The sequence below is a fragment of the Trachemys scripta genome, chromosome 9 (assembly GCF_013100865.1).
Source record: "Trachemys scripta elegans isolate TJP31775 chromosome 9, CAS_Tse_1.0, whole genome shotgun sequence".
NCBI classification, from domain to species: domain Eukaryota; kingdom Metazoa; phylum Chordata; order Testudines; family Emydidae; genus Trachemys; species Trachemys scripta.
The window spans coordinates 72,952,890-72,980,268 of NC_048306.1; the positions used below are offsets into that span (position 1 = coordinate 72,952,890).

At 40.9% G+C, this 27,379-nt stretch overlaps 1 protein-coding gene across 1 annotated transcript in view; it reads right to left on the reverse strand.

Annotated features, from left to right (window-relative positions):
• Positions 1-27,379, reverse strand: part of SLC9A9 (solute carrier family 9 member A9) — a 332,485-nt gene that overhangs the window by 50,886 nt on the left and 254,220 nt on the right. The window contains exon 14 of the mRNA XM_034781731.1: positions 21,888-21,967. Coding sequence (XP_034637622.1) covers positions 21,888-21,967 — 80 coding nt within the window. The remainder of the gene's footprint in view (positions 1-21,887; positions 21,968-27,379) is intronic.

Sequence of the window (27,379 nt, forward strand, 5' to 3'; positions counted from 1 at the left end):
CACATCCCCCCCCCCACAATATCTCAACTCTGACTCACTGGCCCAGTTCATTGCCTGATAGCCAGTGAATCTGCAAAACTATGGATCCACTAGCTAAAACCCATACAGAAGGGCATATGTGCGGTGGCCAGAGAGTAGCTCAATGGGTGCCTCAGACTGTCTTCCTTTAAACCCTGTTTACTTGTGATATGCTCAGGAATGAAGAATTGGGTCCTAAATGAGAAATAAGGTGAATATACTTGCTCCAGGGCTGGCTTTTGTCATAACAGGTCCACACAGGAGAAGAACTGACAATGCTGGCTTCTCAAATACCTTTCTTGCTAGTCTGCTTTTTTTTTTTCTAAATCCACTCATTTTATTATCTATATTTACATATATTTATCTGTGTGATAGGTCCAAAGGTGTCCCATGATTAACTAGTGTAATGTAATTCAACATTCAGTTAATTCTAGGTGAAAAAAATTAAAACCAAATCTCTCATTATATACATGACATCAAAAGTATGGAACAGCTCAGACTCCAACACAGGCATGCATTTTACAGTGATTAAAATATAAAATTTAAAGGTTTGTATTTAAGATAGAATTCATTTCCTTGCTATTTGACAGAAGACAATACATAAACATTGAGTGACACACTATTGTAATGCTTAGATGGATCTTGTTATAGCTTTTGGTGTGTTTCCCCTGCCCCTTTTTATCTCAATGCAGTATTTTGTGATACTGATCTTGATTCTGCAACCTTCAGTCAAGTCCCCACCCATTACTGTTAAATGTGGTTTTACTTTTCAGAAAGGAAGACAGAGTTGGGCCACTTCTTATTGTAAAATACTATGCTCAGTGAACGTAGTGCCTAACATACACGAGCCTCAGATGAAGACTGATTGATTATCACTAATGTATTGAAAAATCAGTCTTGAACGTGCTGCTATATTTAGCATATAAAGGCATATATATAAAGGCTGTTGATTTCTTGAGGGATATTGAAGCTAAGTGAAGTCCTCTTAGTAACATTACCATTAACTACTTACTATCATACACTCCCTGATGAAACATTCTACTCTGAGTGGAAAAGCACCCACTGACTTCCACGGGAACTAAATTTGGACAGTTGCCCCCACTTCTCAATGCATGGGCCAATGGGGGTGGGGGTACACTTGTTCCCTCAGCTACCCTAGTGTCAATTTGGAATGACTCTGCTTCAATCTTTGGAATTGCATTGGATTTACACCAATGTAATTGGTGGCAGAATTTGATCCATGGACTCTGACTCCCAGGAAGAGGGAGGGGTTAGGCAACCATATAAGATACCCTAAGGCGCATTCTGTTCTCACCCCCAGGATGCAAATAGGTGCTCCCTGGGTGGAGTCAGGCAGGAGGCGCCACAACTCCATCCATGTTTGATGTCAAGGAAGTACCAGGGACTGGATTTAGCATTTAGAGAGTATGAATCCAAATTCTGATCTAGATTCCACAGCAATTCATGGACTCCCATAGATTTATTGCTATATAAATTTAGAATACATTAGAACAGGATCTGGTCTGATATCATTCATTGTGTTGTTTTCTGTCTTATGGATATCAGTACACAATGGCAATGAATAAGTGTGCTCTACTTGCATGTAATGCAGCCATATACTTTCTATGTGATATATCCATTTTTCATCACAATTACACATAAATGCAATTTTAAACTAAAATAGAATATAACCTAGCCAGTTCCTGTGTAGAATAGAAAGAAGCAAGTTCCACATTCCTATAACACAGCACCTAGAAATGTAATTAATGCACAGTCTAAAGGGACTAACTGAAATACTGTACAGGATCATTATATTCCATGACCTTCCAGGCTCTCTATCATTTGCTGTGAAATTTGTTGCTAGAAGCTTTTACCGCCTCTGTTTTGGTTTCATTTCAAAGAAATGTATGTTGCTTGGCAGCAGCCATCAAAACTGCAAGCATTAGGACAAAGAACAGGGGCAGAGGAGCATATAAGAATCAAATAATCTCCTGAATGTGATAGATGATAGCTGTTTAGAATTAGTTTTAAGTATAGTTTGATAGTTACAGTTTTGCATTTAAGATTTTCTTTTAAAATGCTCTTTATTAAATCATGTATTTTCTCCTCCGTACGCACCCAGAATCCCTTATTAATGATAATGAGAATAGATCATACATCAATGAGAACAGGCTGCTAAAAAGTCATTTTTCTCCAGGAGCAGCAGTCTCCTTGACTCTGTCAGGAGATAGAACACATACCTTAGGAAATTATTCCTCGCTGGTTAATTCTAGTTGAAATGTCTCAGGAATGTTTCTTGCAAGTATTTTGATGGAAATTAGAGTGAAGGATATGAGCAGGGCCAGCTCCAAGCACCAGCTTAACAAGCAGGTGCTTGGGGTGGCCAAGGGAGAGGGGCGGCAGGTCCCTCACTCCCTCTAGGAGCGAAGGACCTGCCGCTGAACTACTGCCACCAATCGCGGCGTTTTTTTTCCCCCCCTCCAATTGCCGCCGCTGATCGATTTTTTTTTGCTTGGGGCGGCAGAAATGCTGGAGCCGGCCCTGGATATGAGACATAGTCCTCTGGTATTTCAGCTGGAGCTAACACAGGCAGGCTCTTTCAAAAAAGAACAGAGCGAAGGGGCACCACAGCTCAAATGTATTAGTATCCAAATCAGAGTAAAACCACAATAGTCTGCAGAAACTCCAGCAAAAAAAACAGAAGTCTGTTAATAGATCAAAAGTATTTAACAAATGGAAATGAGTAACCAGCCCTCCTTTTGGGTATTCAGAAGGAAAACTGCACGCAGAGATTGGGGCAGCACAAAATCTTACAACAAACAGCAAGCACGAGCACATCAAATGCAAAGCAAATAAGAATTTTAATTCAGCCCATCACAAAATAATTAAAAACAAGCTTATTAAGAAAAATCCTAGCAGATGAAATATTAATATGTTAATATGTATTTCTGTTCTGTTATTGTTTGTGATTAACGGACTCACAGCTGCTATTTGCTCTGCATTTGGTGTATTGTTCTACAGTATCTGTAGTAGCTGTATCCCATCAAAATCTTGGCTGGAGACATCTATTGTAATGGGGGGGGGGGAAGGAAGGAAGAAAGAAAGAAGTGTACTAACACTTCTAGTTGCAAAAAATAATGTTGACAATATAGATTGATGCATGGTTATCTTGTTGAATCTGCAGCCATACTGCCTAAAGCAAAAGCATACACCGGTGTGAACTTATCCATCATCTTAATAGTATGTTAACATGAAGTGTAATTATCAAATCTTCTCTGGGCTCATGGAGGTAGCATGCAGTAGGCTGAGCAATTTCATACTGACATGAATGCAGTGGTCATAGAAAAACCAGGCTGAGAGACCCCTTCCAGTCTCCTAACCCTCTGCTGTTGCTGCCCACCTACTGGGCCCCCACCACAAGTGATCTGATGTCCTCATGAGGCTAGCATCTAATTGTTGATCCACCTTGCTCCTCCTCTTATCCTCAACTTCTCCCTCTCCTTAAGGATTAGCTCACTGCAGATTCATCTCTACCTTCATCTTAGCTGTGGCCCGTGGAAAAGAATAATAAAATAAAGGCCTGTTTTTAATTCCTCCCATAGGCTACCAGTAGAGCTCAGTCCTCCTGGGCAAATACAGTGCTGTGTGAAGTAGCCAGCTTTGCTACATGAACAACTTTACTCTTGGTGCCGGCACAGGACAAGGAAAATCTATTCTCCTCTCCTAGTTAGTCTCCTGAATGAAGTCAATCCAACAACAGGAGGGTCCACCTATAATGATCTGCCAGGGAATAGTTATCTTTAGTCTTGCAATTTCCCAATGTAGTCATCATGTTAACCTAGCAAGACACTATGTCTACATACCATGACCATTGACATACAAGTGTTGACGCAATGATAACCTGTGACAGAAGAAAAAAGATGGTAGGTAACTAAAGTGCTGATGGCAAAAACAGCAGGGGGTTCAGATACCTTGAGTCAGGGAATTCCTACAGTTGTGCAGATTGTCCCTGGAAGGGACTAAGAGGGGGAGGGATTATTTCTCCATTGCCATCGCAACCACTATATCATACTCAGCAGAATTATTCTGAACTGCCATCTGTCTTGTAAACTCATTCAAGAGCAGAACATGGCTCAGAGATTACAGTAATTGCACAGTGAAACACTTCCCCCAGCCATGGAAAGAATAATCAGACTACTGGATCTCACAGATCTCACAGCTGCATTCAGCACATTTGCTCATGACACACTACTGATTCCAGGGTGAAAGGAATGCTTGCAGCTGGCTCCGATATTTTTTTCACTGACTAATTTCTAAAGAGCCTAATAGAACCTCAGTCTCCAGACTCTCCCCGTGCAGTACCACCAGTCGCTATATGTTCTCCCTCTGATACACCTGTAAAGCTGCCAAGAGAGCTCATGAGGCAGCACAGATGACACCCAGCTCCACATATCCTTCATCTTAAATGAAAACTACACCCTCCTTCAGTTGGCCTAGAGCCTGAGTATTTTAGAGCCTGGATGACAAGCACTTGTCTGAAACTAAGTCTGGGTAAGATGGAGGTGGAAACAGTTTGAGAAAGTAGCCAATATGATAACTTCACTTTCTATTGAGGACATCTGCCCCAGACTGCCAATAAAGTACACAGCCTTGGCTATTCCTGGACTCCTTATTGCCACTAGTTACTCAGACCATTAGAAACTCCATCATCTGTCTAGGAGATAATCTCCTAGCTAGACTGAGATATAAAATCATGGCTTCATGCAACACACAGTTCCTAGGACTGAAAATAGTGCTTCTAAGGATATGTCTACAATACCGCGGTAAATTAACCTAAGTTATGCAACTCCAGGTACGTGAATAATGTAGCTGGAGTCAACATAGCTTAGATCAATGTACTGTGGTGTCTACACCACGCTGGGTCAACGGGAGACACTCTCTTATCAACTTGCCTTACTCTTCTCGTTCCCGGTGGAGTACTGGGGTCGACTGGAAAGCACTCTGATCTTTCCACTATCGAATTAGCAGATTTTCACTAGACTCGCTAAATTGACTCCCGATGCAGAAATTGTCGTAGTAGTGTATACATAGCCTTAGATGCTCTAGCTGGCTGACAATACAGCAGTCCCACACAGGCTAGTCCCACACAGGCTAGTGCTCTTCAATGACTACCAGATCAAAGTCCAAGTCATAATATCCGAAGTCCTGAATTGAACAGGACTATATGAACAATTCTCTCTCTTTTGGAGGTGACAACCTGTGATTAATCAGGAATAATGAACTTGTCAGGAACAATGTTTAGACTCACAGGAACAGGGGACAAAACTATGTGTATGCCTCGTCCTTGGCTATGGATCTCCTTCCACAAGGATGACTGCAAATGTTAGTATGAAACCTGCCTATTCATTTCAGCAGAATGCCAATAATAAAACCCCTCAGTATATCTTCTTGTAAAGCAGAGAGGGAATCAAGTGAAATAACTTATTGGCAATGCATAATTTTTCTAAGATGCTAAGACACTACTGTGATGGGTTCAGTATGAATGTCTAGATAGTTGGATGAATGAGCAAAGAGTAAACAAGCAGTGTAAATGATATTTCTATTTTGTCCCACACTTTTAATAATCTAAGGCACTATTGAACTAAATATCTCAACAAGAAAAATTTAAAAACCATCTATATCTTGATAGTGTCCCTTTAAACTTGAACAGCTACCTGGGCACGATCAGATTCAGAGTTTGCTTTATTTGGGTCATTAACATGCAGCATTTCCTGCAAAACACAAAGTATTTTTCCTCTGGCCCAGCTAGATGGTGTTACAGGCCCTACAGCCTCATCACACCTTTATTCACTCAACCTACCATTTAAATCAAGCTGCTATAGCAAATATCGATAGCAATTTAACTGCTTCATATAATATATTTTTTAAATCTTACTTTTAATTAAATGTGAATGGACCTGATACACAGTCATTTATACAGCAAGTGTAATCATATTTTATGCATTTGAAACTTTTGGATGCCTGCACTACACGAAAAGCACTTTATGAGTACTTGCATTATTGCATATTTCATTATAATTTAATTCTACATTAGATATTCCATTTATGCACAGACCAAAAATAGTTTCTACTCTGTAGCAATGCAAATTTCAGTGAATAATCCACGAGGAATTTTAAAGGCTTAACCATTTGTGACATACACTATTCTGCATCTCTGGTGAAGAATCAACCATTGAATAAACCTCATCATGCATCTGATAACAACAGCAGCAGCAGGCAGGAATCAGGAAAGAACTGAAAGGTAAGATACGGCAGTCATTTCCACGAATGCACTGATACTAAGTTAGGGATGCCCTGAGAAAAGCAACATTTGTTGTGCAGTGTTACCTAGTTGTGCAAATTCTGTTTATTGTTTAACAGCTGAAATTCAGCATCTGGGTCAAATTTCCTGTACCAGGCGTGTCTTTTGCTGTCCAAACTCCTACATAAAAGCACATCATGGACTACAATGGATACATCATTGGGCCCTTAGCAGTTAAGGACTTGAGTGTGGCTTTCAGCTACTGGCTCTGTTGGAAGGTGGTAAAAAGGAATTGCACTGTAGCCAGAGCTCATGGAGGAATGCTGGCTGAGTCTGCCAAGCTTTCTCCTGAGGCTCTGATGAATAGTGAGCTGGGGTAAGAGGAGGGATAGAGCAGGCACTTCTATCATACTGGGCCAGGGCTCTGGAACAGCAGAATGGGGACCTAGCTCTGCTTGCCACTCTGTTTTGTGGGAGACCTCTACATAAGAAAGCAAGAGGTAAGGAAGTTCCTTGTTCACCCAGACAGGGTGCGAGTCTGGTCCTATAGGACAAATCCTATCTCACTTCTGTGGACGTAGGGACTGCATGGTTCCACTGTATGAGGGGACAGAATGACAGTGCTTGACAATCTGGTTACAAACAAGTTTGGCTGTGCATAATATACACATAAGCATAATTATATTGAACTTTACAGAACATTTTTGTAATTCTAAACACTAGTTGACAATTTTTTGAGAGCGTCCCAAGTTATTTTGGTGTCTCTTGAATCATATAGCTGCTCTGTTTCCTGTTTAATAAAGGAACAAAATCTGGCTAAGGACTCTCTGAAAAGAAAAGAAGTCTACATTCAGTGGGTTTTGTTGTCTGATTTATGTTTTTTGTGTATATGTCTTAACCCATGAGTCCCTAAAAGAGAGAACTGTACACTTGCCCAGATCCCCAGATTTTACAGGGAGCTGGTTTGTATTTTATAACTCCTGGCCTGTTACTAAATACACACGCTTACTGCCTGTTGATTGAGACCCAAGTTACTGTATTTTCCACATACTGTACGAAATAAAATTCACTTTTATGAATGTTACTTGTGCCTTTCAATAAATTCCATTGAAGCATGGCAATCATCATTTGTTACCCTATCACACTGAATATAGTAGTAGTTCAAGTGATAGAAATCCAAAATCTGTTTTCTAGATATAATAGCAGCTCATTTGTAGATCACGTTTGTATTTTCCCAGGCCCTACTTCCAGTTCACAGGAAGTTGGGACCTGCTAGAGCAAACAACATACAAGCAGTTTCTCAGCAAAGGCCAGGCTGGGACACTGCACTAGCTAAAAGATAAGTCTGTCATCACAATCTTCTTCCCCTAAGGGTTCAGCTTTAAGGGGTGAAGGCTGGAGGGCAAACACGTTGTGCTGATTTGGGAAAAAGCTGAACATCTTGGGCCTTAATTAATAGCGTGTGTCTGGTTACACCAATGTAAGTGAGGAATTCCAGGGGCCACTCAGAGGTGGGTCTAATTGAGTCTAGAGGGAGGTTAACATTGAGACTCATGGAACTGATTCTTCTTTCACCCTAGTGAAAAATCAAGAGCGCTGGACTCCACTGAAAATCAACGAAATTACATCAGCATAAAACAAGCATCAAGTGAGAGGAAAATAAGGTTCCCTCAGACTTACTTAGACTCATCTACTTACCAACATGCAATTTAAAACATGAGGAGGGAAAGAATCTTCCCCTCCCCAGCCATGGATCACTGCATGTTGTGAGAAAGCAAGTGAAAGTCACAGCGCTGTTGCAGTCAATACCAGGGTATGCTGGCAGCTGTCAAATGGTCAGTTCAGGGGAAGGCTTTTCAAAAGTGGCTACTGGGCTGTTGGCCAGCTGAATGCCTTCCTCCTTGGGTTGCTTCTTTCTCTGTCTGATGTATGCTGCGATGTCCCTCATAAAACGCTGGGCAGTTTGGCTCTGCACAATCAGCAGCAGGTGCTTACCTCTCCTTTGCTCACACAAAGGGGAGGGAGACATCATCTTACTTCGGTGTCCCAGCATGGCTTCTCTTGTGAAATTGTTTATGTATATCTGATCTATTTCACCCATCAATGCCATTACTAAGTGACTTGCAAACAGTAACGGATGAGGCTAGGAAAATACAAGTTTTTAGATCATATCTGTATATATAAAAAATGTAAAGTGTGAATTTATACGACAAAAACCATGCCACCAGTATTTTAGTGAGTGTCTGTCTGGGCATAGCTCGTCACTGGCAATGGGATGAAAAAAAAACAAAAAACCAACAACACTAGTTCCTAAAGAGCTAAAATACACAGGTAGGGCCTAGTTCATTCTGTGGTGTAATACCATTTACTTCAGTCATCAGGGATGAATTTGGCCAAATTAGTCTCAGAAAAGTCTGCCTAATGTCACTATTTATGACATAATTAAAATTGCAGCTGCATTTTTCATTTTAACCAGCAATAACAAATTACTGATTAAAACTTGTGAGATGAAGTTTCAGCCTCTGGATAAATGTTTTGATCCACTCCTTTTAAAACAAAAACAAACAAACCCTTGTCCATTTAAAATTGATACAATGTTAAAACAAACAAACAAACAAACAAACTCACTCTTTATTTTTGTTAACTCCTTTTTGTACTTGTACAACTAAAAAACCCCCTATTTATTTTAGTCCTGCAATATGGCACGAAATTAGACCAGAAAACGCTCTATTTGCTTTTAGTATTTTGAAGACAACAAGCCCCACAAATTTCTAATCAGCACAGATTATGATGTTCAAAAATCAGTCAGCACCTGGCCAGGAGCTTTAAAGAATGTTTCTTGAGAGCAATTTTAGCATGCATAGCACATGTTCCCAATACATATTTACATGAAAAACCACAAAGGTTCAAGAGGAGCTATCTGCTCTACTGCATAAATAATACACTCTTTACAATGATTTATAAATACATATTAAACAGCTTAGCTCTTCTTTTCCATCAGGCATAACACCACATCTTAAAACAAGATGACCATAAATTCACCAGACCAGGACAGCTATTTCATTCTTTCATGTGATATGCATAGCCTAACATTCCATGTAAGTGTTGTTTGCTCTTAGCAAAGTGAGTCCAGGATTCTGGACACATAAAATTCAGTTCTTCTTTTTAAAATAAACATCTATTATGCAAGGACATTTTTAAAAAAATTATTATTTTCCTGCCCCACCCTCCCTCCGCTAGCAAACCAATTATGAACTACGGGAAAAACTTGTAAATGTCCTACTTCCCACATCCCCAGGATACATAAAGGTTCCGTCTTACCAGCTTCTCCTCCGCTGGTAAACTATAGGAGTGGATCCCTTTTTTTTTTAAAGGAAGAAAGCTTGAGTTCCTTGTCTGGAAACTGAGTGAATCATACTGGCCCACTCTGGGCTGATGACCAAACCCTCAAACTAATAAATTATTCCTATTCTCATCCAGTAATGAGAAAACACAGACTACTAGGTTTTGTAATATTGATGCTGCTATCAGAAGTAACAGTACTGGTATGTTATTGCAACTGTAGTTAATGCAATTTTCTTTGTGTCTTTTACCATCTAATATGTGACATAAGCTTGTGTTCTTTATGTTTTATGCTGTCAATGACTTCAAAAGGGCTTTGCATCTAGCAGTTAGAGTGTGCTGTGGGATGCTTTGATTCAACAATTTCTAAGAAGTGATAAATCATTAACATGTCCTTTGGCATTCCTGATAATGACCTTAATCATGCTGACTTTCTTTACACTCACATTCTTCTATAAGAATTCCACTATAATCTAGCATTAATAATTAAGTCCTTACTAGCAAGTATTACCAACGCCTTGCTTAGGTAGTTGTGTAATTAGCAATATCACATGGTGACAACTGCTGCTATAAAAAAATTGCCATCTGCAAGTAGTACTAGATATACAAAATATGCTGCATGCAAATGGAAGTATTTTAAAATGTGCTAACTGAAGAGAACAGAGTGAAAGATAAACATGCTGAGGAACTCTCCAACACTGTAGACGTAACATAAGGTAACTTCTTGCACATGCAGTGCTGTAAATGAAATAATGAGACTTGCGAGAGATTCGGAGGCATGGCTGATTAAGTCCGTGTTATAAGCTTTCAGTACTGCTGTATCATACTTAAGTCTCCTGGGTGCTGTTAAGTATTGTGAGCCAACAAACTATAATTTCATGCTTGAGTGGACTAACACAAGCCCAGGCTGCTGCTTCTTTGTCTGTACAAACTGCACTATGCCCCAATAATACAGCGAAAAGAAAAATAAATAAATAATACAAACCACATGGGATGAAAACTTTGTTTCACATACCTAGAGTTAGTGTCGGTCAGTAAATTCAGATGCCATCTGGATTAGAGCCTCATCGATTGCCCATTGAAATCAATGGAAAGACTCCGGGTGACTTCAACAGGCTTTGGGCTCAGCACCTTAAACTTCTTTATTTTGCCTGCTATATCTGCTGGAAACTGATGGAGAGCTGTACTGGGAACTAAAAGGGGGATGTGGCAAGTGTGTTGCTTTTTCTAAAGTACCAAGAATTTTAAATATAGTAATTTTTCTGGTTGACTTTTTCTCCATACATGAACATTTGGCACTGGGTCAATATTAATGTATCAGCTCTGTAGAAAACATGTCTGTGAGAAGAATGGAGTGTGCTTTATGCAGTCTTGTTACTGTAGGTGCCGAATCTCTCTTCTGCTTTAAATTTTGACTCTGTCCAAATCTAACATGCTACCATTGTGAATGGTGATTTAATAAAACCACACAGTGATGTGAAAAGAAAAAGAAAACCTAGTGAGGGTCTGATTCTGCCAGGTGTTGAGTACCTCCTGGCAAGTGGTGTGTGCCCTTATTGGGAGCTGAGAGCAGCCATCGCTCTGATCAATAACTTTCATGACTGGGACCCGAGTAACCCATTAGTGTGAGGTGTGGTTGGAATTGCTCAGCTCGCATATATAGCATAGAGGTTCTAAAACTGTGCAGCCCATCAGTGGTTCACAAAGAACTTGGTGATGGCCTGAAAAGAATGCCTTACTTCCAGGAGCTGAAACGTGCTAAAGGAAATTACAGTTAGAGTGGGTCAGAAATTTTCAGATGGAAGGTTTTGCTGTTGGAAAATGTGGATTTGTTGATATTGAAACAGTCCATGATTACATGTTAGTTCAGAGAAAATTCCAGTGGAAACCAGGAAGGGTACCATTGGGACACCCTGACCTGGTTTCCTGCCAGTTCACCAGATGGACTGCTGGGGAGCCCGGGCTCCCAGGTGGGCTGTCAAGAGTCTAGCTCCCAGTCTCCTGTTTCCTTGGAAACACAGGCTCCCAGCACCTCTGCAGCCTGGGAACCAAGGCTCCCTGCTTCCCAAACTGCCCAGCTCCTCTCCTGAACAGCCTTTGAAATATTGCCAAGTGACATTTCTATTTTAAAACAAAATTTTGGAATTCCCATTCTGTGTGAAATTTTGAAATGTCATTTTTTGTTCCGTTTCTGTGGAATTTGTTTGGAAATTTTGGAATTTCCTGCAAAATGGGAATTCTGGTTTCTAGCCAGCTCTAATTAAAATAGGTTATATTATATACTTCCTTGATATTACTGTAGTTACCACAAGAATGTTATGAAGCTGCAAATAGAAGGTGGACCACACAGTTGTGATCTGAAGGGGAGGAGTCCATGAGACAACTGCTGTAATCAGAAGTGGTCCTTGTTTGAGAACACTTTATATAGCACCAATAGAAGATGCTCTAGCTCATGGGAATCATATTGTTAAATAAAAAAATCTAACTATTGGACATCATATTATCTACTACCAGGGCTGGCTCCAGGGTTTTGGCCGCCCCAAGCAGCCAAAAAAAAAAAAAAAAAAAAAAAAAAAAAAAGCCGCGATCTGCGGCGGCAATTCGGGGGAAGGTCCTTCGCTCCCAGTGGGAGTGAAGGACCATCTGCTGAATTGCCGCCGAATAGCTGGACCTGCCACCCCTCTCCCGAGCAGTCGCCCCAAGCACCTGCTTGCTAAGCTGGTGCCTGGAGCCGGCCCTGTCTACTACAGATTGTGGGTCAAATTCTGCTTTCAGCTACCAATGTGCAACTCCCTCTGAAATCAGTGAACATTCACAAGGATTTGAGGATAGTATTTGGCAATACCTGTCTCTTTAAGATGATAGAAAAAGTTCAGTAAAAAAAAACTTGAAAAGCTTATATATTTTCTGACTCTTCTGTGAATCTCTTTTTAATACAAAAACATGCCTGGCTTTTAAGAATCCAATAATGATGACTCAATTGTCCTTTCCCACCTGTCCCATGTCTGCAACACTCATTGTTTACTTTGAACATTGATTTTCTTGAAATCCAATAAAGTTTTCCCCATATGTCCCTTTATTTATTCCTTCAAAGGCAGCAGCACTGCACATTACTATGAAGACTTTAGAGTTCAAGAAATTCACTGTAATGGCTTGCTAGCAGCAATGTAAAAGGCTTCAGTCTGACAACGCCTACTTCAAGAATAACTTAATTTTGGTGGTATTTCATAGAACCATAAAAGGGTAGAAATTAGAGATGGAACAGATCTAATCCCTTCTCTTGCCAGTGCAGGTTTGTTCTTTATAACATATTTTTTTGCTATTTTAGTCAGGCCTGTTTTAAATGTACAAAACAATTGGGCTTCCAGTTTGCCATGGGAGAACATTCCACAGTTTATTAAATCTTTCTGTTAGGAGTGAGAGACTGACAATAAGTCTGAATTTTTCCTTTTTGAACTTCAACTCATTACTTCTAGTTACAGCCTCTTGTTCTAGTCTAGTCATTCCTCTCCTTCTTTGATTTTGAAAGCCTTCCCTTTTTTATAGACTAATATGTCCTCCATTTGTTTTCATGAAATCACTAATTTTTAATCTGTCCTTTTAAATTTGTCACCACAGCACTCTAATATTTTTTTCTTGTGTTTCTATTAACTTTTTTCACATTGGCAGTATCTTTCGGGGAATGAAACTCCCAAATTTCTTTTGTGATAAAGATGTTTACTCTTAATATTTTCCCAAATGTGATTTTTTTAGTTTGAACAAAATCTATTTACCTGTTTCTGTATATTGAAGATTTTTCTTTTTTTGGCTATGTGTCAGCAGCTGATCTGACTGTGCTAGGCTTCGTTCATGAATGTGGCATGCTAAATGTAGGGAAGTGGCTTGAACCAAACTGAAAAAGTTTCATGGTTTAATTAGGAATTGGTGAATGATATTGGAGGCAGGCCCTGGGGGCTCTTCTAGAAATATTTCCTGACTGAGCAAAAGTACCAGAAGCCCTCAAGAAAGCTCACTCTCCTGGGATTTCCAGTTTAAGTTTGCTTACCCAAAAGGTTTAGATAACTATTATAACTTTTGAATATTTATGTGACCCTTTGAAAGTTTTGTTACTTCCTCCATTGTTGGGACTGTGAATATTACAAGAACCATGTCAGAGGCTGCCAATGGATTTTCTGGCGGACGGTGGGGAAGTCGTCATTGGCACAGATAAGGTCAGATCATTTATAGTACTGCCTTCTCTAAAATTAAATATCAAGGGTTAGGTTTGCAAAAAATCTGAAGTCATTTTGACTGGGCATTATGTGTAACATGTCTATTCCTATCCCAAAATATCATCTATTTCCACAGATTCAAGGAACTGAGAATGAATTCTAGACATCTTTACTGAATATTATGTCTAATCAGTGGTGGTTTTATGCTCAGATTTTTGTGGCTCTCCTTCCGATTCAAGTACCTGGACATAGGCCAGTCACTAGAGAAAATGCACCAAATGTTACGGCGCAGGCAAAGACATAATCTAGTTTCTATCCATTGTACCCTATGAGCCAGCAGGGAATTTATCTGGAAAGGTCAGCAACCTTCAGATTCTCAATAATGGCAACTAATAATAAAAACACCACCATCTTCAGTGGGAACACTAATACTGCAAATGCTCCTTACCTCTACTTCTTTGTTTGCTAAGACTTTACAGCTCCACTCAGTAAAGAGAAACAGACCTAGGAGGAAGTAAGAATGATGGGTAGTTTGGACACCCAGAGAAGGAGAGAATGACCTTGACACTAATGCCTTTTTTGAAGTCATGCCATTCTTCTCCATCCCTGCCTCCCTCACACCCACCTTTTTTTCTAATTCTTACTATTACAGGGACTAGATAGTTGCAAGTTTTGGTAGCACTGAAAAATCTTTTTGCAGCTTCCTCTTTGGGGTGCTTTTGTATCTGTGAGCTGGTTATTAAGATATGGTGGACAAACTGAGGTCACTTATTATTCATGTTAATCATTAGCCATGTTTATTTATTAAGATAATTTGCAGGACTTCTACAGGCTTGGGTCCTTGAAAAGGGCCAGGAGATGTCCCCAAATCAGATGTACTGATTCTCTACACAACAACGAAGAACACTGAGTTTTCACTGTCAGCTTTTTAATCCAGATTGCATGTCCACAAAGAGGTTGTTGAATGAATTCTGAAGCAAGTTCAGAGCGATTGCAATTGTTGCTTAATACTATTGTTTCTGGGGGCCCTATGGAAACCAAAGCAGACTCTGCAGATCCTGTATATGAGAAAGCTCTATGATATACTTGGCCACTGCAACTGCTTAGTATTCAAGGGTCCCCTCCTTCTTGGTGATGACCACATAAAGGTTTACACAATTGCTCTCCTTTTTCCTAGGGACAGTGCCTTCCTGACATCCAGGCAGAGGACGAGTTCTTTCTGGGTTGGTTGACAGCCAGCTAAGGAGAAGAGTGAAAATGGCTGACCATTCCAAAGATTCTCTCACAGCTGGAAACTCACTTACAGAGTTGGAGCTACTAACAAAGAAAGAAGAGGCGCTCCTCAACACAAGGAGCTATCACAATGAAAAGTAATCACAGCAGTTATGGAGAGGGGGAGAAGGAAGCCTCACACTGATGGTGGCAGGAGCTCCAATTCAACCTCAACTACAGTTATTGGCACTGGGAGAGGTCCCTCTCCTTTCCTGGACCCTGAACCATTCAAGCTAAGAAAATAGATCATGTCTCTCTTGCTCCTACAGGGCTTCACAATCCTAGGGCTATTGTAACGTTCAGTCTCTCTATGGCTCCAGAATGAGGGAGTGGGATGGAACAAGAATACTCAGTAGCGCTGCTTGAAGAGGCAAGGAACTAATTTACATGAGCTCCATGAGTAGCCAGCTGTCAGTTCTCTTCGCCAAGATCCAGCCACAGAGCAGGAGAGTGTTCCACTTTCACCTTGTACAACAGACCAACCCACTCTCTGAATAGGTCAGTCCACTGTGTGACTACCGCAAGCAGACTTCTGGGACTTAAAGAGCTCCAATGGCCAGATTTCTTTGCAGCTGAATAGGTCCCTAAGTCAGTAACAAACTAATTCTCCAGAATGATGTTATGCAGCAGTTTGCAGTTTTAAGTGCCACCTGGAAGGAGAGCTGAAAGCAAAATCCTGACCACTTCAGGCAATTAAAGATCTTAAGATTCTTTTTGCTAGAGCAGGGGTGTTAGACCTCATATCCTGGTTTTCAGCCTGCCTGAAATTTTCAGTCTATCCATGTTTCTTATACTGCACCCACCTCTGGTATACGAGTACCTGAATCTTGTGTCAGTCTCAGCTGGGTAAAGGGTTCTTTGCTTCCGTCCCTAAATTCCTACTTTGCATGGTTGTGAAGTTGTCAGCTAGGTCAATGGTGAGAGTGAGAGGATTATCATTTGAACCAGGTCACCATCACCCATTTGTTAAATTTTCAAACAAGCATCTTCATGCTTGATATTTGCTTCACGGAAGCATCTGAAAAGCTACCTCCTCTAAACTCCTCTTTGCCATGATGCCTACAAAAAAACTTGACAATGGTTAGGCTGCTTATGAGCTCAGACCACTGCCAATCATGCTGACCAATATTGGCTCATTGTTTCCTTGTACTCCCTTGTCAGTCTATATTCAGTTGTCTCTTGTTTTATAGTCCATTTGTAAGCTCTGACGTAAGGGCCATCTGTTTCTGTGTTTGTACAGCACCTAGCACAATGGGGTCCTGGTCCCGGACTGAGGCTCCTAGGCTCTACTGCAATTCAAACAATAAATAATAATAAAGCAGTCTGGTGTCCTTCAGATTAAAAAGGTGCTACATAAGTGAAAGATATCACTACTATCTAACTAAAAATGTTAGTAACTAGGAAGCCCCTCAATTTCTATCCGGAAGGAGAAAATTATATACAAGAGATATTGCTATAGTAACTCCCCATCTCTTTCCAAGGCATCTGTCTCTGGCATGACAATGACAAGTCATCATATAGGGAAGGTTCAGCTGAAGATCATAAGATGGTGAAATTCCCTTTGACTCCCTCCTTTGGAATGCATAATATTGCTTTTGGTAAGCAAAAGAAAGGCTGTTCTGTGTTCTCACAACTTCTCAATCACACTTCTAATGACTGCCTATGAAGTAAAATGTACCGTTAGCCTATGTGCAAGCCATAGGGAGAGATGAAAAAGAAAATAGGATCTACTAAATTAAACAGAATAAACTTTGAAAGCCTTTAAAATCAATGCAATTCCTCTTAGCTGATTCAAGGGGATAGGAAGACTATAAATATCTTTCCTTTAGACTCTGAAAGGAATATATCAGAATGGTGAATACTTTCAGAAATACTCAAGTAAGCTTTTCCATGAAAAGTTGATTTATTCAATCAAAGTTCCTATATCTATTCCTGAACACAGCTTCCTTTGGCCAAATAGGGAATTTGGCCCCTCAAATTCAACAGATATCTGTAAAGGAAGAGAGAGTGGCTCCTCCTCCTTCTCCTTTCAATGCAGTATGTGTAAAAGAAACTCAGAAGAGAAGGCACTTAAACCAGGCTCTGAAAGGAATTTATGACTAATTTCCATTGAAATCATTAGAGTTATCTCAAGGAAGAGATGGGCCTATCATTGTATCACCACAATCCCAGCATTCCCTACTCTACCAACACACATCTCAGGCTTTTGCATATATTTTGTAATTATCTCCCTGTTGCAAATGCTCACTTGTCGCTTCTCCTCCACGACATTAGAGGCAGGAATAGCGGATGCTCTGCTCTCTATTGTCCAATGTGGGAATCAGGCTCAGCCACATCCCTACACCTTTGTCAATAAAAAAATCAGTCCTGGTTGTAGGCTGAGCCTGAGACCAGGTCCATTACACACAGTATTTATTAAGCAATAAAAACAAACTTACTATGCATCCCTTGCCTTTGGTCTTCCTCCTCGTTCCCTTCTTATTGGCTTCACTCCATTCCTTCTATGGAGTCTCAGGGCATCTATTCCTCTGTCTTGCAGTATCTGTTGTTCCTCAATCTAACTTTTAATGTGTTATGTTGACGAGAGAGCTCATCCATTAGAAGTACAAAGTCTGCATTGTATTAATATATTAACATGTATTATGTTCTCTCTCTTTTCTTCCCCTTTAAAACACTCCATTCTTCCCCTCAACCATTCCTTCATCTTCACCATCACTATGTCCTACTCTCTATGTTGTGGGTTACAGAGACTGATAAGCCTGTAGTCTTCTTCTAGAGTGAGGTCACAGAATGGGTAGTGAGGACCATTGTGGGCACAGAGAGGGCAAAATGATCTAAGTTGGGGAAATGGCAGTTACCTGAACGTAAGAAAAGAGAAGGAAATTTTAGTGGACAAAGAATCTGCTACAAGACTATTTAACCCAAATTGGTTTGTTAAGTTGTATGTATCCCAGTGGTACACCTCTACCCAGATATAATGCTGTCCTCGGGAGTAAAAAAAAAAAAAAATCTTACCACGTTATATCGAACTTGCTTTGATCCGCCAGAGTGTGCGGCCCTGCCCCCCGGAGCACTGCTTTACCACGTTATATCCGAATTCGTGTTATATTAGGTCGCATTATATCGTGGTAGAGGTGTAATTGAAAAACAGGGAAATGTTCTTTGCAAGTCACTACTCTAAAATGTTATAATTCTTTGGGCTAGATTGTGACTTGCACTGTATACCTCTATAGTGGGGAAAGAACCCCCTTTGACCGCTACACAGGCTTCCCAGACCCGAAGTAAGTGGATGCGGAAGACCTGCAAGCTACCTTTCTGAAGCAAGTGATTGAGGAGGGGTGGGGAATGGGTGGAGCCGTGGTAGTGGGGAGAGCTGACGTGGGTACCAGTTAGCAGCAGATTACAGCCACCCTGGAGGAAGAACAGACCAGGATGGTTCCTTGAGTCACAGTTCCTTTCCTGGTATGGTCCTGGAGTGAACACCTTCACTCCAACCTTTCTGTGGACCGAGTCCTCGTGTGCTAATGACCCAAAATGGAAAGAATCAAAAACTCCACTTGCCCTTTTATTTTTTAGTTAAATCTCGCTATATTCAATACAAATACACTGGCTGCCCTTGAAGGAAACTGAAACAACCATAATACATCATGTACATGACAGTGCTGGGACATTAATTCTATTACCTCAATAAATATTCTTGAAATAGTTAGTATTTCCCCCCACACACTTTTCTTTCCCATCAGCTTTTAGTATTATATTACAGCTCAAAATGGTGATACACTCCAAGCTATAAAACCATGAACACAGAGACAGACTCTCAGACATTTAGCCACATTAAGATACCAAATGTTTTATCTTGTTCTGTACTTATGAAATGAAAGACTCAGTGGGAGTATCCAAATACTCAAATTATTTCTTCTTAATTTTCACTGTTCTGATGTTAATGTTCCTTTATCTTAGTGATAGAGAGAGATGTATTTTTCTTAGGTATCTAGGACTAGATCCAACACCAATTAGAGCAAATGAAAAGACCCGTATGGATTCAAACTGGCTTTGGACCAGGCCCCCAGTGGCTGAATTTACAATGTTGTCCCTAAAACATTCTCCAAGTCAATGTAGGAAATCTTTCAGAATGACATCAAGAAATAAGGCAACCGTTGACTGCTGCAATTGTGCCTCATTGCATGAAATAAACAGACATTAGGGATGTTATTACCAGAAGAGTGGGTGTTGGTACCTTAGAGCAAATGTCAGGCCACAGAAATGTCACAGGCATGGACTCTTCCTAAGTGTGTAACCAGACAGATGATTACTTTTCAGCACTTTGTCTTTGAACGCTTTATCATAATCTATTATGCAATCCTGTACTAGGCATAAATACTGCACTACATGACAATTGTATTAATTTCTTCTTTTAAATTCAGCAGCACAACTTCATAACATTGCTAAGAGAAGGACACAGATATTGAAGAAAAGTTTGGTTAGATAATTTGTCTCTCTCTAAGGAATAGGAACATATTTCAGAAGCAGAATAGTGACTCACACTGCAGAAAAGCTCAGAACTATCATTCCAAGTATTAGTGGGTTGAACCATCCTTCTCCACAGGGATTTGAATATAAGTCTTCAGCATAAATAAAACTTAAAAGTCATATTTTTTAAAATGAAAATATACCTGTAGGATAATGGCAGGGCTGCAGTCTTTGAAAATGAGAACACTGGAGCAAGATTATTACCAGACTAGAAGACAGATTGCTACTTAAGATGTAAATTTGCTTTCGTTTTCAGAATCTCTTCAAAAAAATCACTTAGAAAAGTAATGTTTTCTTGAAATGCAAACACCTTGGAAGTCAAACTTTCTAAATTGAAGAAAGTTTAGAAAGGGCTATTGTCCTGAATTGGAGATCTACAAGGCTTCTCCTTTGGGATTTCTGTATTATGCAGGGTATCTCCAAAAAGATAATGGTGGCGGGGCTTGCTCTGCCACTTCACAGCAACCTGGATCATAGATTCAATTAACCTCTCTCCTCTCCCACCATTTTTTCCTTCTGTTTCTCTCCACTATTCCCTTCCTTTTTTCACTGACCTTGTCCTGGTTTCTCCTAAAGTCTACCTTTCCCCTAGCCCTTTCCTTCCCTTTGGTCTGTCTTCTGCTCTTTTTACATTGGTTCTTGCTTTCTTCCCCTTCTATCCCTACCCTATTTCCCCTTTATTTGGTCTTCCTAGCTCCCTCTTTATTTTCTTTTCCTTCTCTCTTTCACTCATCCCTCTTCACTTTCCTGTCTTTTCCCATTCTCTCTCCCTTTTTCTTAACCATCTTCTTTTCTGCCCAGTTCTCCCCTTCCTACTGATATACAGGCTCTTCTTTCGGAAGGAGTGGGATCAGTGTGTATCTAAAGCAAGCAATGATGGCATTTAGTATTATTTTTTAAACACATTCTTCCCCTTTGTAGTGCATTGCACATGCTATTTTCCACGGTGCCTGGAAAGTATAAAACTGTGAACTTAAGCCTGTTCTAGTGACACATTTTAATTCTAACTTCTTGGTCCTTAGAACTGCCTGGATAGATAAAACTAGGGGCTGTATATTTATATTTCTTACCAAATAGTCTTGCCGATTGGAAGACTTTTGAGGGATAATTTCACTAGCGTTCTAATAAGAAGCTGCATTGCTATGGAGTAACATTTTATCAGTTGTGATATGTTCTCATCCAAGTTTGTTTGTGCTCACATCAGAAAAACATACAAGAAATGTATGGCATGAGTGTTGCTCTGTGCTCCAGTATGGTGCAACAGGATGGAACAGCAGGAGTTTGGCTAGGCAGCACTGAGTTACATTAGTGGTGTTACCAAATTAGTGCCTGATCCTGTGTCCATGGAAGTCAACAGAATGATTCCTGTGATCTTCACTGCATTAGTACCTGCTCTATAACATTGATTCCCCACTGTCTTGCATCATAAGTATCACTGAGACCTGTGCAAAGTGCATGTAAAACCAATACCAAACCAGCATGATCCCTGTTACAGCCACTTTACACAGGTGTTGGTGAGGATACAAGGTGCATGGCCGTGGAGAATTTGGCTCTGTGGGCTCTAGTGTGGCTTTTAGAAGCAGCCTGTGTGGAGGCAAGGTGACCCTGCTCTGCCCCAGCAGGAGCACCAGAAGCCATTATTTCTCCAGAAGGCTCAGTGCTTCTGGGAGCCCCCCAGTACCCAGAGAATGTGCCCACTGCTACCCCTCTCCCAACAAGGGTGTGTGGAATATTCACCTCTGGATGCCTGTTGGGGAGGTGTGACCAGGGCCAATGCGTCACCCCTTCTGCACCTTCTCTGGCATGGCTACTGAACCAAGATGTACAAGCAGACAGTAGGCTCTGTGCCGAGGGGATTATAGGGATGGTGATTGGGACTGGACCCTGTACAGGGGGACTCAAGGGCCCTTGCTCACTTGCATATGGGCCATCCACAATCCGGCTTTATATGGTCTTAAATGTCTCACTTTCCTGAGCAATGAATTCACTCCCAAATTGGAACAACATTGTAGCTGGCTCGTTGCTGCACATATTTTATATCCTGGAATTAGACAAGATTAATTTATTTTAATACATTGATGAAACTTTGTTCTGGACAGATGTTCCCAGCCTGATTCGCTATCCCTCCCTATCACCTCATTTGGATTCTTATGTGGAGCACATTGGAAATGCTTAACGAAGCTAATGTCCTGTTTATAAGAATAAAAGGATACTTATGATCAAACCCATACCATATTCTGAACAGCCACGCACTCTCAGCCTTGGTTGTGTTCTTATCCGCAGTAGTTGCTTTCTGCAAAATAAATACATATATAAAATCAAAAGAGTTTTTGAAAACATAAATAAAACAAAGTTTTGATATTAAAAATACTTGTCAAACCAAATTACATTTACCTGCATTTTTTTGTTATTAAAAAAGCCTCTTTGGCTCAGATTTCATCTCAGTATGTGAATCTATTCATGGGCAAATTAGATCATCAGCACATTTCTCTTTGCTGTGCTGGTGCTTGAGTGGAATAATTCAGCATTTACTTTTATTAATGATTCCAATTTTATTAAGCAGCTGAGAAGCACTATATTCTGAGATCAATAAAAATGATATTTCTGTTAAATTGCTGTAGTGGGATTACTTCAGTTTACTTCTGTCAAGCTCAGATGGTATTTGTTTATGGCTTACAAAAAGGTCATTCCAAAGGGAGCATAATATTCCAATAATTATGACACTAGTTTCCTTTCCATTTTTCCTCTTTGCTTGATAAGAAAACAAAAATGCACACAAAAACTGTACCATCACTGGGGGCTACAGATTGGAATCAGTGCAGGAAAATACTGAAAACTAACATTGGTCCCCATTCTGCAAGCTGACTTCAGCCGGGCTCTGCATGGGCACAGGGGTCTGCCTCCTACAGAACAGCTTGCAGGATCATGACCACAGTCTGGAATTATAGCTTTACAACCTCCTCATATACTAGATGGGTAATTAGTTACGCTCTGGGTGTTATGTGAAAAAAAGCGTAAGAATTAATAACAGGTTGGGAATAGAAATGGGAATGGGCATTCCAAATAGCACACTCCATTACAGTTTTATTCCTCTTTGGCTTTAAGTTTGAGGTATGTATTTTTTTTTTAAACTTCATTCTCCATGGAATGCTTAATGGGAACATTTTACTTTCTGCATTTTTCAGTTCTATTTGTCTCATTATTTCTCGGTTTTAAGCTAATAATACAAACATTCTCATCCCTTACACACACAATGATGCGTGTAAGGTTCATAACAATAGGGCTACCCACTGCTAAGGCCTGATCCAAACCCCACAGAAGTCCATAGGAATCTTTACATTCATTTAATTGGGCTTTGGATAATCCCCTATAGGGTATGGCTACTCTGCAGCTGGGAGCCGGTCTCTCAACGCAGGTAGACAGACTTGCACTAGCAGGGCTTGAGCTAATACACTAAAAATAGCAGTGTGGCCGTTCCAGCTTGGGTGGAAGTTTGGACTTGACTCCTGAGGCTTCATATCAGCAAAACTCCCAATGAGGTCAGTCCCAGTTTCATCAACACTAGAATTGCAGGATTGAGCACGATAAACTTACACCTGTAGCACATGGGCCAAAATTTATTCCTGGGAGCTGATTCAGCTCCCATTGAGTTGAGAGGAAGGATTCAGTTTTAACTTGTGTGGCTTCCGCTCATGCCATAAAATCCTTTCGCTGCAGGGAGGTCTCATGGGGAATGATGGTGGCCTGGGGAATTCATGGTAGTCCAAATCCTGCAGAAACGATACCATCAAGGGATGGTGCAGAGGCAGCAGGGGCTGTGGATGCTCCTGATCTCTGGCAGCTCCTCAGGGATCTGCAGGTTTAAAGTCTGAACCTACAGCTTTTCCTGCAGGGCCGGCTAGTGGCAGTGGGGGCCACACTATGCCAGCAGTCTGATGGAAAAATAAGAGGATCTCTGTGAACTGAAACTGGCAGTGTTTCCAACCCCTACACAGAAATAACCCATTTTTTTTCAAAAAGTCACTTGCAGTTCCCCAGCAGGCCTGCAGGAGAGGCTAATAGGGAGAATGACAGTGTAGGGAAACTTTCCTTCCCAGGAGCTAAAGAAATAGACAGTTAAACACATCTCTTTTTTCTGAACTTTAGTTTAGCACGTGAGCTATTCATAGCTGTACAGTAAGCTGCTTGGGCTTCCACGAGACCTATAACACGCCTACAGCATTCTTCCAAAATATTTCCAGAAAATACATTCTTTCATGTAGTCTCTGTGGAGATGCACCTAACGGGATAGCTGAGAGACATAAATCAGCTGAATAAAAGCTTTTATCAACCATCTTTGTTTTGTGAGGAAATTAATTAGATCCTTGTTAAAAAAAAACAGCAAGAAAAAGCTTTGTCTTTTTTGGAGTAGACTGGCGTTGCAACTCAGCTTAATGACTATTTATCCTGTATGCCCGGTCATCAGAATTAGCTTTGTGTGTTTATATTCTAATTGTGTAGGATATGCAGTGGACTGACTGCATTCATTTATTTCTACACATTATTGATGGCCTTTCAGAACTGAGTTATGAAAACCCATCAATAAATGAGTGGAAATAAATGAGCTAACTTATCGTACATTCTGTTTATGCAAGAGGGTTTGATGATAAATGCACCTGAGAAAAGACAGAACTAGGAAAGTAAAAAAGAAACCAAGGGGCGGGGGGGGATAATCTGGATAGTGTACAGATCAGGGCTCTGCGAAGTCCAGGTGGTGATTACGGACGCAATCTGCCAAGAGCTGCTATTTTGAAGCACAGCTTCCTGTATCTCCTCCTGACAGTGAAAGTGATAAGCCACAAAAGGAGTATCTGACCAGGATGGACTTGGGATTATTTTTCTCCTCATGGACAATGAGATTTTCTTAAGCTTCAGAAATTGGATCACTCTTCTTGCCCCAGAGGGAAATATGCATCACTGTTAAGAAAGGCTAGTGATCTACTGGCAATATTTAATTAGTGTGGCTCCAGCATGCAACAGTAATGCAGTAAGACTACTCAGCCCATGTTTCTGGTGGTCTTGAATCTAATTTGTGTGTCTTACTGTCCTGGGTTCAATACTGATGTCTTTTTTCCCCCCAATAACTACACTAATATCCTCAGCAAATAATTACTCTTCCCACTACCAAGTGCAAGATACAACATGCCTTCCATCTACTGGAAGATACAACAAGATGGGCTTGTATTAAAAGTAGGACTATAGTAAAGTGTTTTTCCAGAGTCAGGACAGGCTTATCATTAGCAGCATGGTTTCTGAACTTGGAGGAGCATAGTGCTCCAGCAAGTAACCACAAATAAAATAACTGGAGAGGAAGTTAAGGTTGCAGACATATTGTTATTTAGGGTGGGTAGTACATAGTGTGACAAAGTTTCTCCTCTACCTTGGTGGGTCCTGCGCTTATTGGCAGATTTCCTTGCCTCAGAGATTCCCCATGTGGGTTGGGGAACAGCCCAGAGAACTTTCCTTCTGGGAGAACCCACAGTCCAGGTCAATTGGGAGGTTTGGAGGGAACCCAGGCCCACCGTCTACTCCGGGTTCCAGCCCAGGGCCCTGTGGACTGCAGCTGTCTATAGGGCCTCCTGTAACAGCTGCATGACAGCTACAACTCCCTGGGCTACTTCCCCATGGCCTCCTCCAAACACCTTCCTTATTCTCACTACAGGACCTTCCTCCTGGTGTCTGATAACACTTGTGCTCCTCAGTCCTCCAGCAGCACGCCACAGCCTCTGCCTCTCAGCTCCTTGCGTCTCTTGCTCCCAGCTCCTCACACTCCCACCACAAACTGGGGGTGAGCGCCTTTTTAAAACCCAGGTGCCCTGATTAGCCTGCCTTAATTGATTCTAGAAGCTTCTTCTTAATTGGCTCCAGGTGTCCTAATTAGCCTGCCTGTCTTAACTGGTTCTAGCAGGTTCCTGATTACTCTAGTGCAGCCCCTGCTCTGGTCACTCAGGGAACAGAAAACTACTCATCCAGTGACCAGTATATTTGCTCTCTACCAGACTCCTGTACCCCACTGGTCTGGGTCTGACACAATAGGAAGGCTAAAGTAGAGCAATGTTGATTATATTTATTCTTTATATTGCCTTAAAACTTTAGTTTAACCCACAGTGGGCCAAACCCTCATCCTCTGTACCGTGGCTGAATAGATAGATGGGCTTTGTATAGGGGATCCTCTGTGGGGAAGAGAGGATGGAATTATTTCCTCCAGGCTGCAGAGCTGCTCACCTACTGAAGCCCAAGAACTGCAATAGCACCATCAGCACTTGCATCTCATTGTGCAAAGAAGGGTGAATGACCCCTGGGTCTGTGTAATCATGCACCCATTGGCTTTGATCCTTCCACAGCCCAGTCCACATCTGCATCCATACCAAACTCAACAGCATAGAAGGGGCCAGATCCACAACTGGTGTAACTCTATTGGAGGTAATGCAATTACCCTGATTTACACCAACTGAGAAACTGGCATATACAACAGACTGTGTGAGTGTGTGTGTGGGGGGTGGTATTTGTAAGGATTGTATTTGTAGAAAAACAAACAATACAACAACATAGTGAAAGCCGAAAAAGAAAAAAGTAACTCGTCTAGTCGAAAGTCAAGATAGCTTCTCTCTCTCCTCCCTCGTGCAATCAGAGGTTTCTCTGCATCTCATCTTGTGTGATAGCTACAAGCAGGCAGGCAAAGCTCAAAACAGTTTGATAACACCTGAGATTGACAATAAAATGTGTTAGATAACAGGCTGATAACACAAGATACTGTTATCCAAACACCTTCTCTAACATTGTCTGTGCCATTAGTCTGTTATCTCAGGTGTTTGATGGAGAGGGGGGATGAGGACATGCCCCTGCTCTTCCTCCAGCCCTGCTGGAGTTACTAGATCCTCCTAGTAGAGACAGAGAGCAGTCCATTGCTTCTCAAATGAGAACAGGGACTACAGCTGAGAAGGACACAAATGGGAAGGTTCTAGTCATAACTTGGCCCTTATTGGGACTGTGCTTCTTGAACTATTCCATCATGTCTCCCTCTCTAAAGCAGTAAATGAAACATGTGTCCCTCTCTAAAGCAGGTATGAAATACCCTCTGGTTTGGAAAACCTAAGTCAAAGGTCTAAATTTCAACAGTGGTTACTTTGCCAGCCTTTCATCCTTTTGAATTTCATAAAATAGATTCTACCCAATGAACTATGTCATATTCAGCTGAACACTTAAAAAAAAATCAAGGTCTTAGCTGCCCTTCTTGGACATTAAGGATCACAAAACACTTTTCACAGTAGTACGAGGTTTGTTTGTGCCAATCTCCTTAGCCAAAAATTGTGTGTGCATGAGTGCCACTTCCCATTCCTGAGCTTCATGCTGCGACACATCCTATACAACTGAATAGTGCTTTAAGGTTCTTTCAGGTGAGAGTAGTTATTTAAGTATAAGATATACTCCCCCCTCCCCCCAAAAAATCCTATAGTATGAAAGAGCATAGCACATATATGAAGAAAACTGGAGGTTTATATGGAAGAAAAATAAAACTCGTATCTGAAGTTGTGTGAGAGAAAAATAAAGAGAAAGAAAATGAATTATCTAAAACAATAGAGGAAAAGAAGAGATATCAATGAAGGAAAAGAGAAAACTTTAAAGAAACAATCTGAAAGAAAAAGTGAAGAACAGGCCGTAGTAC